The 14,673-nt window shown below is 43.1% G+C and overlaps 1 protein-coding gene across 4 annotated transcripts in view; it reads left to right on the top strand.

Annotated features, from left to right (window-relative positions):
* CHLSN (cholesin) overlaps positions 1 to 14,578 on the top strand; it is a 195,493-nt gene extending 180,915 nt beyond the window's left edge. For all 4 annotated transcript variants that reach the window (XM_090024247.1, XM_090024249.1, XM_090024246.1 and 1 more), the window contains 2 exons: positions 8,006 to 8,087; positions 14,198 to 14,578. In XM_090024247.1, the coding sequence (XP_089880373.1) occupies positions 8,006 to 8,087; positions 14,198 to 14,380 (265 nt within the window). In that variant the 3' untranslated portion in view covers positions 14,381 to 14,578. The remainder of the gene's footprint in view (positions 1 to 8,005; positions 8,088 to 14,197) is intronic.
* Positions 14,579 to 14,673: the final 95 nt, after the last annotated feature.

The raw sequence follows: 14,673 nt of genomic DNA, 5'->3' as shown, positions 1-14,673 counted from the left end.
GGAAGGGGGAAAATAAGGAGAATGCAGTCCTTAGCATGGAGGAAGAAGGGAGAACGCTCTGAGGAGGAGCACTGGGCCCTAAACTCAGTGGAAAATGCAGGAGCCCATTATGGAGGAAAATAGGAGAAAAACAGATGTCCTGGTATAGAGCAGGGGAAACCCATAGAGCTCCATACTTCTGGGCAAAATGGGAAAGAGCTTGATATAGAGCAAAATGGGGAATTAGCGGGCAGTACAAGCAGTCCCTGAAATCAGAGGGGATAGAAAGTATCACATACTGTGAAGCTTGTGGGGAGAAAGGAAGGATGGAAGGAGCCCTTTATGTGTTTGAAGCAGGGGGCCCCTTCTGTTTTAAACTAGCTTTTACAGCTAAATGCGGTGTTGGTGGGACCTGTTGATCAAGATGTGTGTCACTGTGAGAAGTTAAGTGAAGCCCGAGAAGAGACTGATAGAAGTTCTACTTAAGCATAACCATATGAGAGGGAGCGATTCGTCACCCCGTCTGATCCTCTTCAGGGTCTGGAAAAGGTCTTTTGCTGACCATAAAAGAATTCCTCTAATATACACACTGTCTAAGCTTGCAGATCCTAACAAAGGGACCAAAAAATCTTTGTGGTATCGTGGTGGTTTCTGAAATTACTGTATTTATTTGGTGTAGAACAGGAGCTCTATTATCTAAAACTGTGGTTTTCAAACTTTTTGATCCTGCAGCCCACCATGACAGCTGCAGAGTGATCCCTGCGACCTCCAGAACTAGGAGTAGTGTAGCTGGAACCAGAAGCCCTAGTTTAGCTATCTTACATAGCAAGACATAGCAGTACCGTGGCAGTGCCATGAAGCTAATCAAAGGAAGTTCTTTTTGACATGGTGTATAATTAAATTGTGGGACTCATTTCCACAAAATGATGTAGAAGCCAGTTCAAAAGAGGATTCGATAAATTCATATAGGATAGGTCCATCAGTGAGTATTACATGATACTAGGGCTGGTGACCTCCTCTAAATCAGTGATTCTCAGCCAGGGTGCTGCAACGGCCCTTGAAGGGCGCCATTAGGAGAAAGGAGATGAGCACGGGTCTAGTGAGGTAAGTGCGGGCTCTTCCCTGCTGGCTGCTCCTCCTTCCCAGCCCCTGTTCAAACAGGTAAGCATTATTAAGTAAATTAGTTTTTTAAATGGGGTGCTGCTTTTTCACAGAAGTTATGGAGGGATGCCTCAGGTCTGGAAAGGTTGAGAACCACTGCCTTAAATGCTGGAAGCTATAAGAAAAGAAGGGCAGGGACCAGATCATCAGTCTGGGTAGGCCCTCCATAAATACTCCTCCTTTTAACATCTGTTCTGTGTCACTGTGAGAGAGAAAATACTGGGCTAGATGGACCTGTGGGCTGACCCGGTATCTCTGATGTGCTCATGTAAAGGACATAACAGAGATTCTGAGCAAGGCTGCCATGCTTAAGCAACTCCTGCTTGCTTCACCTTAGACAGACTCCTGGGGTGGCCAGATTATGGCAGGCAGTGTACTGGGTACCAGGACTGCCTGCAGTTGGTTGAAATCCCTGGCCACTTGGCTGTGAAGAGCGTGCAGGAGGCAACTTTACCCTGTGTCTTTGACACTTGTGAAGACTAAGCTGTCATCTTAACTGTCATTTTAGCCTTGTCCACACTAGAACTTTTTCACTTTTTTCGAATCAGTTAATAACATGGTTCTAAATGTAGTTTGTGCATATCGCGCAGTAAGTAGGCAACCATCGATCCTCTGGATCATGGTGTACATGTAAGAGGTCTAGTCAGATGTCTGATGAATCCATTTGTTGCTGACCAGCCCAATTCAAGAGTGACACAGCCTGTTAAAAGTTTCACAGATGCACGTGTCATCTGAATTGGAGTCAAGTTTTCAACACGTGGCTTTCTGCTTTCTCGTTTTGCTTCCATCCTCTGGATCAAAGCCACTTCGTGTTGAGCTGCACCCAGTGCCAGAGATGTTCCCTCCAGGTCCAATGGGATTCTGTGTACTCCTTCCAGCTTTCTACATTGATACTGAACAACTTCATATAATTTGTGTATACTTTTATACATTGTGGTGCTGCCATAGGGGGTGACCCCGCTTTCTAGAGCTGTCTCAAAACTTGCTGGACACAATATTCTTGGGGATATGGTCTCCTCCCATTTTCTTGACATGGCTGAACCTCCTCTTCTTGATAGTGGTTTCTGAGCATGTCAGCCCTGCACGCTCCAGTACGTCTATGTTTGACATTTTGTCTTCTCACTTTATTTTCAGGATCTTATGCAGACATCTTACACAGGCTTACGATGATCTTACACAGGCACAGCTTGGCATTGACTGTGCCTGTGGAAATGGTCCGAATGATTTTCATTTTAGTTTTCTTTGTACTAGGACATTCTGCAGTGCACTTTCCCTACATGCTGTCAGCGGCCCTCTGAATGTATAATACGCAGGCACTGTTTGGGGGCTTTGTAGCTATTACCAGAATGCCTCCGTATACACATGCTTAAGCAATTTAACATGAAGTATGATACGTACTTGCTTTCCGGAGAAAAACCTCTTGTGAAGATACAGCTCAGCCATGTTTGGTGTGACGTCCTCCTCCAATAGTTGATGTACCGACTATCATAGTTATAAATATAAGTTGGATGAATCATTGACAGTTTTGAGTAACCCTTTCCCTGCCAACTTGATACCATCGTCACAGGTCTGTTTGATTTAAGCAGCAATGAACTCCATTATTGGTATGTCTTCAGCTTTGCTAACATTGGAATATCAGTTAGAAAGTTCTGTTAAACGTGAGTTGCGTGTTTTTTCAATCAGCTAGTGCTTATAAAAAAAGATATAAACAGTCACCGGGTACAGAAATACTAATTACCATTTGTGTAATATAAGAACAAAAAGTTAGCCCTAGGCTTAGTGGAAACATTTATTGTAGATTGGTGTCTTTCTCCATTTAGTTCCATTACTTGTTATATTAGACATTGGGGTTATGCCAGACATGGTTAATTGTAAAGGCCACCAAATGCATTCCAACTATGGAAATGATGCAGTTGGCTGTAAAAAGGGCTTATTCTCAGACAGAATGGAGTTAGTTTTATTTATAGTGTGTATTAAATCACTCCAGAGGAAAAAAAAACCCTGTAATTAGTGCTGTAATACAAGGGTGCTCAACCCCTTGCCCATGGGCCGGATCTGGCCCCTGGTACTTTGTCTTCCAACCCTGCAGGGTTCCTCGTGGGTCTGTGGAGAACCCCGCAGGCCATGGCTCTGCATGCTAAGTCAGATGTACATGGTGGCATGGGGCACAATCCCAGTACCTGGCAGCAGCACAGGGTCCCTAGCGCCCAATCCCAGTATGCAGGACCAGGAGTCTTCAGGGCCCAAACTCCACACGCAGGACTCAGTGGAGGCAATGCAGGGCTCCCAGGCCTGATGCTGGTGTGTGAGGTCTAATCTGGCCTATAGACCAGCCCCGTGCCTTTCATTTGGCCCCGTAGGGCCAAAAGGTTGAGCACCACTGCTCCAATATGTCAAGACACAACTAGTTATTTAACAAAACCTCTGCCTATAAGCAGGGTAAAAGGACCTCTGTTGTACTGGAAGGCTTTATGCTTTAAAGATAGAACAACCCTAAAAATAGCGTTCTATATATAAAGGGCTTAGTCCGTCTGTCTGTGCGTTTGTCTGTAATGCTCTTGGAGCGCTCCGATTGGTGGTCTCAGCAGCAAGTCACAATGCTTACTGAAACAGCCAATCACTGTTCCGCACAGACAGACAGCCGGATGTGGGGAATGACAGCGGGGACGGAGCCCCTTGGAGGCGGCGCAGGGTGGTAGTGGCGTGGCACAGTGCTGGTCTCCCCACCCCCATCCCCGCTCTCATTCTTAACAGGCAATTCACTACCATTAAATATATCATTCTAACAGAAAGAGTTCTGCCGCATCCTACAGTTCATAAAGTAATACTTTCCATTAATTTTGAAAATGCCCGCCATGTTACTTTTCCCATCTAGTAGGTTTTATCCTATCATTCAGTCATCTGAATTAGTGGAATACTTAGGCTGTTTATGATGAAAGCTTATAACTGGGTGTTTCCTGTCAGCTATATGCAGCAACCCCCCCCTATAAAGTGCCTTTTAGGTAACTTACATTAACCCTGTCTCAGGTTCTTTGGCGTAGAACGGGCCATGCTGTATGTTGCAAGGAGGGAACGGATGCCCAACAATGAATGGATCACATGCAAAAATCATTGGCTGAAAACTTAAGAGAATCTGAATGCGCCATTAACCCACAAGTGGGATAAAAAAAGACTTGCTTATAATGCCATTTCTTTAAACGGCATCCAACTCTGAACCTAACTGTGCCAGAGCCAAGGATGTACTAGAATTAACCATTCACAAAGAGTTTCTCCAGTGAAGTAGAAACAAGCAGAGTTTCTGTCAACATCGTGTCCATGCCACATGGTTTTTCTTAAAAGAAAGAACAGACTTTGGTAAGTCATTTGCTACAAAGCTATATTCATTTTTGCCTGTATGCCAGCTTCCCCTTTTGCAGCCAGTGCGTATGTCTGGTTTGTAGAGAAACTGCATACAAATGAATGACTGTCTGTGCAAGCAAACTCCAAATAAAGTAGGTCTTATTTTTTCCTTCCTTTCTATTCACTGTTAATTTTTTATGCTCCAGGGATTTGATATGTGTGATAGCCTTTCAGCAAACAGCAGGCACCCAGCTGGGAGGTGAAATGGCACAAAAGTCTAAATCATGAATACCTGAAGCATTTTGTTTTCTAACGGTCTTTTTATTTTCCCTGACTTTGGATCCTCAGCTTTCCTGTCCCTGTTTTTCAAACCTCCCCCTGTGGCATTTGTTCTCCAGGAGATTGTTTGTTTAACTGTAGCATGCCATAGGGGACTTCTAGACTACATTTCTTAATTTGTGGGTTTAGCTTTGATGGTATAAAAATTTAGTGCATTGGGGTTGTTAAAGATTCCTTCCTAGTTTGTAGTAATTCTTTTGCTTTTACCTTGTATTTTTGTAGGGCTGTCAAATGATTTAAAAATGTGATCGTGATTCATTGTATGATTAAAAAATTTGTTGCAATTAAGCACAATTTTAATCGCACAGCTAAAAAATCAAAATTATGCACAGAAAAACTCAAAAGCACACAAAATTATGCAGGTACTTTGTATGGTTGGGGTGTGGTTGTGAGGTGTGTGTGTGGGAGGGAATCTGTGAAGGTGTGGGGGTCTGTGGCTCTGTGTGTGGGGTTTGGAGCCTGGGGAGGGGGGGCCCCTGCATGCCCTGGCAGGATGTGAGGTACTATGGGTAAAGACTGAGGGGCAGCAGCAGGGCTAGGGGGACTGTGGCTTGGGAGTAAGGGGCAGGGCAAGGGCACTCTCCCCACAGTCATATTAAGGGGTGTCCTCTTTTTAAAAGCTGGAAATATGTAACCCTACAGAAATGCAGCCTGGCAGCGTGTAGAGCAACACCCAGCAGGTAAATCTGTGAAGAGGGAGGGGAAGAGAAGGGGCAGGGGCTAAAATGAATTAAGGCCCCCATGATGAAGGAGACAGTGGGGCAGGGGCTAAAATGAATGGGACCCCAGGGCCAGGATAGGTCCTGGGATGAAGCTGTGGGTGGCTTGCCCAAGGGCTTAGTGAAAGGAGGATCCCTGCCGCTGTGCGCATCCCCGGGGAGGCATGCAGGGCATGTGCCTCCCCTCCCCCCGGATTTGTGCACAGGGTGGAGACGGGCTACTTGCTGCAGGCTGGGGCTCTGTGCCCTGCTGCCTTTGCCCTGGGACAGACCCACGGCAGTGCCATGCTGTTCTTCCCACCACTGGGTGGGCAGGGGACACGTGGCCAGCACTTGGCTCCTGGGGCACAGCCAGAAGGGTGCAAAGCTCCAGCCCACTTCTGCTCTGTGCACAAATCTGGGGGCACATGCCCCCCGTGCCTTCCCCAGGGTTGCGGACAGCAGCAGGGTGCCATTGCCCTCCCCCCCGCCGCAGCTCCATCCCATGACTGGCCCTGGCCCTGGCTTCCCATGTACCCCAGCCTGTGCCCCACTCCCTCCCTCCTTGTGGGGGCCTTGATCTGCCCTCTCCCTCCACAGACTTACTTGCTGGGCACTGCTGTACACACTGACAAGCTGTATTTCTGGTTGCATCCAAGTTGCAGCTGCACACCTGCACGCGGAGCCTGGGTGTGGGCTCCAAAGCCACGTGCGCAATTAACACGTTAAAAAATTAATTAATTCTTGTTTTAATTGTACATATCAACACTAATTGACAGCCCTAATTTTTTGTGGTAGATTTCCACTGAATTCACCCAATTACAACTTTTTGTTTGGAAACGCTGTGAAGTTAAAACAAAAAACAGAGCTTATTCTTTGTGCCTGTCAGCTTTCTGCAGAGGCAGTCATGAAACCTTTCTGGACAGATTGGTCTTTCGCTGGGTTCACCAAACAATTTATTTGCCTGTGTAAAGTAAATTTAATATGAGAGCTGTTTTATTTCATCAGACTTGACAGTGTTGAACATTGTTAATTCTTTTGCCCAACTGGCTCTCTAATTGATTTCTGTGCTCAATATTACTATGTAAAACAAACTGTGACATTAAAACCTGTCATGCTTCATAACTCTAGAGACTTAGTTTTCTTCACAGGAAAATCCAATAATATTAGTTTACTAGGGTTTGTGTTTCCCAATACAGTGCTATGTCTTTAAATAATGCTTTCAGTATATTGACTAGTACTTTATTAGATGTCTATGATATATTTTGGAGGTGAAAGAGAAGTATTCACTCCAGATTATTCTACTGTTGCTTAAAGAAGAAACATTCATTTACTACTTTCTACATTTATAATAAATGCATCTTCTACATTCCAGTTAGGTTGCTTATAGTAGATTTTCTTCCTTTTTCTAATTTACATCAAAACATACCAGCTTAACTTTTTTACTATATCCAAATTGCAGTCTTAGGCCTGACATTTTAGCCCAGCCATGCTTTACATATTTAAAATTTGCTTGTGAGATATTCTGAGAATCTGCAGACACTGGGCACGTACCATGCACATTATAGAAGTTGTTTTGAGGCAAGCATGATGCCAAGACATCTCATGTTTTGAGCTATGTATTGGGAATCAGAAGTCGTGGGTAGAGCTGTGTGGGTAGCATTTTTCCCATTCCATGAGCATTTTTTATTCTGGACTCTGACAAGCTGGAGACCTTTTAACATTTTCACAAAGAGATTCCCCTGCACCACAATAGCTGTTCCTTTATGCATTTGCCCAGGGTGTGAAATCGTAACTTTGTGTGTCCGTTCTGACTCAACCTAGAAAGTTGAATCCCTGTTTCCCAAAACCCAGGAGTCCCCTTAACCACGGGTCAGTTAGTCTGGGGCAAGTCTCTCTCATCCTGTTACTTGGGAAGCTCTTCCACTTTACATTTTAATTGCTGCAAGCATACATGGGAGAATCAAGGTGCTGTCGTGCAAGTGCTGTAACCTTCATGCTCTGTACTCAGTCTCTTCCTCTGTGCCAGTGAATCTTTAATTCCAGAGCCAGTGCAGAACAGCTCTGACAATAGTGAGTAAGACAGAGACTGCCTCCTTGTCCAGGGAAGTACTGTAGCCACGGGGCTGTTGCACATTATGAGGCAGGGGATATGGCATCTCATACTTTGGTTTCAAAGAATCAGTTTTCCAGTGGAAAAATAGTTTCACTGGAAAATTCCCAGCCAGCAATATTCCTAGTTTCTCTTCCTTGTTCTGTCACTGATGCGTATGGCTACTCTCAAGCAAGCCACCTTGCCTTTCTGTGCTTCACTTTTGCCATTTGTACAGTGTCTGCTAATAAACATTTCACAAGGATATTTTAAGTCAATGCACGTGACTTTTGTAAAGGACTTTGAATCATTGTCTGAAGGTTTTACGTGAATACAGAAGTTGTGTATTACATAGTGCATGGTTTAAACAATTATTTTTTGATTTATGTTGTTGCAGCTGGTCTGAAAACCCCAAAGACTGGAAGTTTCAAAAGACAAGGCAGACTTGGCTCCTTTTGCACATGTATGATAAAGAGAAGGTTTGTATTAACATTTCTTTTTCTCAAGGAAGTTATAACATACAGCAAGTTACCGCTGTTGTTTATTAACCAATGGGAGCCAAACATTTTTCTAATTTATATTTCATCTGGCCAAGGTGTCAGTTGTACAGTTGATAACTTTGATTCTGTGTTTACAAATTAGTCCTTACCCTTCTCTTTGAGATAAATTGGCAAGTCATGGTAGCTAATATGTTACAATTATTTTTAGTTGACTCAAGAGGATGTAGAAGAGCTAATCCACAATGATCATATCAGACTTTGGGATGATTTCTTGCCTATGCCTCCTAATTTTTATCATTATTATACAAAATTGTAATTAGAGCAAGTCTGTATTTGTAATACAAATGGATTAGTTTAGACCATATCTGAATCTTAATCAGATTAAAGAATGTAGAATCAAATGCTATAAGCATAGATCCTAGGCAGATGATGAGACTGTTAGAAATCCCTTCAGGCTCTGCCTGAGATGTGAAACCATATTAACAAAATGCAAATCTGGTTTATCATTGTAACATAGGTGGGACATTAGCCTAGTTATAAAAGGGGTGTCAGTTAATCTTCCTTAAAAATTGGAAGCCAGACTTGCACCAATGTTGGAATCCAGCAATTTCATAACTTAGAAAATAACATGGATTTGATTTCCACTAAGCCTCTGGTTACTGTGGCATTTAGGGAATGTTTCAAATCATTCCCCTTTGTTGCATAATAGAACAAGCCTTCTTGCCAATACACAGTGGGTTGTTCGTTGATTCTTGTAGAGTAGCAAGGAACAGTTTTTGCTAATTGTTTTCATGCTGTCCATATATTTAAGGATTTTTTTCAAAGTTCATTTTATAATTCAAAATGTTTAAAATAATTTTCTATTCCACGTTATGTAAATGTCAAGCCAGCTACCAACATAAAGTGTTCTTTTTATGATTAGAAGTATTTTAGACTAAATAAATTAGTATAATCAGAGATTCCTGGCAGCAAAAATATTCACAAAGTATCAACATGATCTTAGTGGCATAGGTATATTTTTAAAAGTTTGGACACAGAACAAGAATTTAATAGCAGGTATGTGGAATAATTTGCTCTGCATTTTATTTTTATTTATTTTAAAGCAATCTATCGTATCCTATCAAACACAATATACGTTCTCTACAGCTGTCTCACAGTAATTTGACAGCCAAAATAATCTATTTGGTTTTATATTAGTTTGTTTACCGGTTTTTTCACGTTGAAATAAATTCGTTAACACTTCTCTGCAAAAAGCTTTGGTTTTCAATGGATTTGGGAAGCCTATAGACCTTACTTCTGTATTTCTCTGAATGCAGAGAAATAACAGTGAAATAAATAGCTTTCAGGGCATAATCAGTTATTTATACTAACGTATTTTATGTTATTTAATATAGGTAAGCTCACATTGTAATTTTTTTTTAAATAAATAATTTATTTCCTCATTCAGACTTACTAAAATCAGTGAAATTATATAGGTGGTTAAGCACAGGGTAACACACACCCTTATCATAACCTCAGTGAAGGTAGAGCAAGGAGTTGATGATTTTTTTTTTCTTTTTGTGTGACACAGACTAGGGATAGAAATTGCACATAAACCAGTATAAGTGATCAGAAACTGATTCAAATCAGTAGCAGAACAAAAGTTCAGTGCACATAAACCACTTTCAAAATGACCGAAACCAGTTTAAGATAAACTTGGATGGACATAGTATCAGGCTTAACAGATTTAGATTAACTCAATTTATTGATCTTCTGTCCCTGATCCCCTGCAGATTCAAGTTATCTTACATGAAGGAGGGATAAACTGTCAAAATTAGCTTTCATCTACCTTGGGAAAAGTGTGTGCATCTGGGCAGTTACTGCAGAATGGCTGACATGCAATAAAACCCTACCTGACTTTGCCTTTTGGCAAATGCATCTCCCTCTTAACAAGGAAAATCTACAGGAGCTCAAAGCATGAATGTAATACACAAGAAAGCATCCATTTCCTTTCCTTGCCAAGGTCCATCTTTGGTGATGCTCAGATCATTGCTGGAGGTCTGCCAGCAATCAGTCAGTGCTCCTTTCTTTGAAATCAATTAGTGCTCTGCCTCTAAAATCCAGCTGTTAGCTGGCTGGCAACTATGGGATAAACATGTGTGCCTGATGTTTACAGCTGTTGAGGGGCACCTGCAGGGGCCTGGGTAGAATATGTTCTGCCAGCTGCTGGTCTTCAAATAGTCCAATTGGTCATCATTTAGGGAGTTAAATTACACAGCATGGTTTAAAAGCAATTGCTACCCAAATATGATGTTTTTCCCCCTGCTAATGTTCCTTGTTAGCATCTACGTGTGTAGAGTGCAGTAAAATACCCAGAAGTTGATAATATGTGCTTCAGTTTTAAAATGGATGTGTTCATACCATGCAGTTGACTGCTCATGATTAATCTTTCTTAGGGATGGGGTGCTCAGTTAATTGATTATAGGAGAGATCAGCCACTTGGTGGAATACTGTTCATGGCCTAATCCAGATGCATCAAAAGAATTCTTCTTTTAATTAGCATCAGAAGAAGTAATTCTGAAAACTTGCTCACATCTATTAACGATAATTCTTTGATGTGTGTAATACTTTTACTCTGTCCTTTGGAACTATCAAGCCAGCTTTCTGAAAAAAATAATTCTGTGATATCCATGGGTACATTTTCAGTAAGAAGCACTTAAATATTGTTTTAATGATGGTTTAAACTTGGAGAAGAGATGAGTGGCATTTGACACTTCTATTCCTTTTGCTACTATTTCTGGTGGGCATCTATAGAAATGGAAAGCTACTGTAGAATCAGCAGCATCAACAAGTGGCAACCATTCTCCAGAGCAAGTGCAAGGAAGAGTAGAGGCAAGATGCCTGTGAAAGAGAGGAAATTAAACAAAATCCAAAATAAAGGGCAGTGGATTTGATGAACAAAACCATGGACGCATCCATTAAACATATCTTCGTTATTGCTTATTTATTAAAAGGAGACATACAGAGAATAAAATCTAATTAACTTGTTAGTGTAATGGAGGTTAGTTGAATGCCAGTTAATTATAGTTGGATTAAAGAAATATTATTTTAATTCCATCTGTCTCTCAAATTAAAAATGAAATGTTTTATACACTTAAGAATAACGTAGCCCCATATCTGTCTCCATACTTATCATCATTTTTAACTTCAAAGCAGACTCCAAGTGCCACCATAAGCACTTTTTAAAACTTCTGATATTATAAAAGCCTTAATCTGGTTGTCTATAATGCTTTATTTGCACTCTGATTGCCACTCTGATTGGTTCGCCACCCCCCCCGCCCTGCTCCCTGGAGGCAGCATCAACGGAGCAGACGGAATGGGGGGAAGCACTGGCCTCACCCCCAAACCCTGCCCTGGGCCCTGCAGGTGGTCATGATGGAGCGGGGGTGGCAAGGCCACCAGAGCTGGCCTCGCCTCCCCCCTTGCTCCTTGGAGGTGACGGTGGTGGTGATGGCAGGGGGGGAAGTATGGTCGGGATGCCACGGGGGGATGAGGCCACTGGTGCTGGCCTCAACCTGCCCCTCCCCTTTCTTTCATCACTGCCTGCAGGGCCGACGTGGCAGTAGTAGGGAGAGTAGCGTGGCGGCAGTGGTAGGGGGAGGGGAGGAGTGGCCCTGGCCTGACACGAAGTGGGGGGAAGCAAGCCCGAGTGGGGGGAGAAGCCGGCCTGCTGGGGCAATGGGGGAGGGAGCAGTGGGCCCGGCCAACACAACAGGGGAGGGGAGGAGCAGGCCTCCCCCGCCCCCCAGGCCCAGGTGCACGTCTTCCCCACCCTGCCCTCCCCTGCGTCGGCCCTGGGCCCTCTCCGCCTGTGCCCCCGTCACTGCTGGGTCAACCCGGGCCCACTGCTGCCCCCCACTCCCGTGGTGGCCTGGCTTCTTCCCGTCATCAGGCCCAGGCCCGCTTCTCCCCTCCCTCCACTGCTGCAGCGGGGGGGGGGGGGCATCAGGCCTGGACCCCAAGTAGCAGGAGGGAAGGGGGGACCAGGCCCGGGGTGGGGGGCCATGGGGCTCCACCCCGCCCGCTGCCCCCCGTCATTCTTGACAGGCAATTGGCTAGTGATATAATGTTAGGTAATTCCCTCAGTAAATTCTGGTACCGAGGAAAATTAAGTACCAAGGAAAATTAAGTATATATGGATATTTGGTGAAAGTACAAAATATGCAGATGCTGCTGAGGGTTAAACATTCATTATTCAGGACAGGGGTTGTCAACCGGGGGTATGTGTACCCCGGGGGGCACTTGAGAATGCCCTAGGGGGTGCATGCGGGCAGGCAGGGACAGAGCACTGCCACGTACCATCCTGCGCAGATGCCACCCTCCCAGCCAGACACAGGGGGTAGGGGAAGCTTGTACACAGCAGCCACCACCCTTCCACATTCAACCGCGTGCCACTCCTCACCCCCTCTGCTCTGCGTTCGGGTACGCTGCTCTGCACCCAGCTGCCAGGGGTACGCTGAGCCAAAAAGGTTGGAAACCCCTGACTTGGGGAGCTATTTCTATTAAGGGGACACTATGAATGTAACAGTCATACTTCCACCTAATTTTTTGCTCAGTAGAGTTACAAGTTTACTATAATTGAAAGAAATTAGAAGACCAAAAAGACATTTTGGCACCACTTTGTGCACAGTCAGTTTCATCACTGGAAAGTCAGTTTTTCCTTTGTGTTGTACAGTTTTCTATGTGAAAAATAATAGTTGTTTTCCATACTGGATAAATTGTAAGGCTGCAAATAGGCTGGTTCTAGTGTAATGCTTTGTATTATCCCTGATTGACCATGACACTGTTGGAATGTTACTTCCTCCCTGCATTGGGAATGACAGAAGTTTGGTACATTTACTGTGCACTGTAACAATGCAGAAATTAGTTGAAAAGTTCATTATTTGTTGAAGTTCTGTCATCTGTAAGAACGTGTTATTGGGTAGCATAAAAAAATACAGCCCTCAGTTAATTAAGGCCCCAGTCCTTCAAACATTTATGGATGTGATTAATTTTCCATACATTGTATAGTCGTGTTGACCTTAGGCATAAAGTTAAAGTATCTACATAAATGTTTGCAGGATGGGGTCATTTTAGCTTCCCCTGAACTGCCGGAAAAGTATTAATGACTGGAATTGCAGCCATAAATGTACATAAAATTCAGATGATCCGCTTCTATGATATTTTTAAAAACTCATTAATTTCTGGAGACTACATCAAGTACCTGATTCTAAAATTCTTTATTAGCTTATTAGGCATATGAATATATCTTATTGATTATTTAAGACTTATTTCATTCCAGATGGAGCTAAAATTTACCCTGTTACTAATTAAGGAGAAAAGAGCAAAAGGAGAAGAAAATTGAGAAAAGAGCAAAAGGAGAAGATTGGGGGATGAAAGACAATTGCACTGTATTTTGTGTTTGGTTAAATGAGCCTATCAGAGCCTTATTCAGTAGGATCTAAGGATGTCTTCCATATGACTGAATTTATCTGCTTTTCATACTAAATGCTCGTCCTTCATATAAGGGCTCTGTCAGTGTCACCGTCTACTGTTTGACAGTGGGTGGTAACTCTTCTGAGCAGCTGGAGTAATTCTGCATGTGGAGGGGAAGGCAAGTTGGTTGTAATAGGCATATTGTGAGATTGTTGGCCAAATTCTTTCCTCCGAGTTGTGCGTGCAGCTCTAATTGCATTCAACAGAACTTTCGCACATGTGTCTAAGGGTGGAATTAGCTCATTGTTTTCTCCTTCAACAACTCTCAGACTCTTAAGATGTTGCTCAACACACTTAGAGGTGTCCTAATTGGCATTTCAAGTTATATTATGATTCTGTTTTCCTTCAGATTTTCTGCCAGACCCTATGTAAATCTGAGCACGTAGGAAATGTTTACTACAGCGGGATTAGAACACTTGCCAGTTACTATTCCTATCCAAGCTGGCAGCTGGCTGGGGCAAAATCCCACCTATTTCTACTGATTGTCCATTCCAGCCTGGTGTTCACTTAGCCCTTCACCCTGGTACTTTTGCACGATTCTGATGATTTCTTTCTCTTTCTTTCTATTCCCTGAGGTCCCGGATACATATTTTTCTATTTTACTGGAATACTTGGAAGGGCTCAAGGGCAGTGCACGTGAGGTAACTGTGCAGAAAGCTGAGGCTCTCATGAAAGAGTATGACAGCGCTGACCTAGAAGATCCCGACCTGTTGGACAAGTGTGAGCGTATACGACAAGTTCTACAGCTATTATCCTGAAGTGGTGTGATCCCTGTTGCTATTTCTGTACTTTTTGCTGTATGGAGAGACGGGTAAAATGTAAGAAAACAGCTTTTTATGGTCAGTGTAAATACATATCTTTATGAAGACTCTTGATGCTAAGATTTCATATTTCCAGTTCTTGTTGTAAAATATTTTTTCCAATTACACATTAAACAGATTGTAAGGAAATTAAAATTGAAGTGAAATGTGGCATCTGTCCAGCTTATACCAGGCAATTTTGATTCCTTCAGGTAACTTTGGTGCATGTCTTCTGGAAGAGGCTAGACACA

This window comes from Crocodylus siamensis, chromosome 12 (assembly GCF_052110815.1).
Source record: "Crocodylus siamensis isolate JL-2025a chromosome 12, ASM5211081v1, whole genome shotgun sequence".
Taxonomy (NCBI): domain Eukaryota; kingdom Metazoa; phylum Chordata; order Crocodylia; family Crocodylidae; genus Crocodylus; species Crocodylus siamensis.
This window is presented reverse-complemented; position numbering and strand designations above follow the sequence as displayed.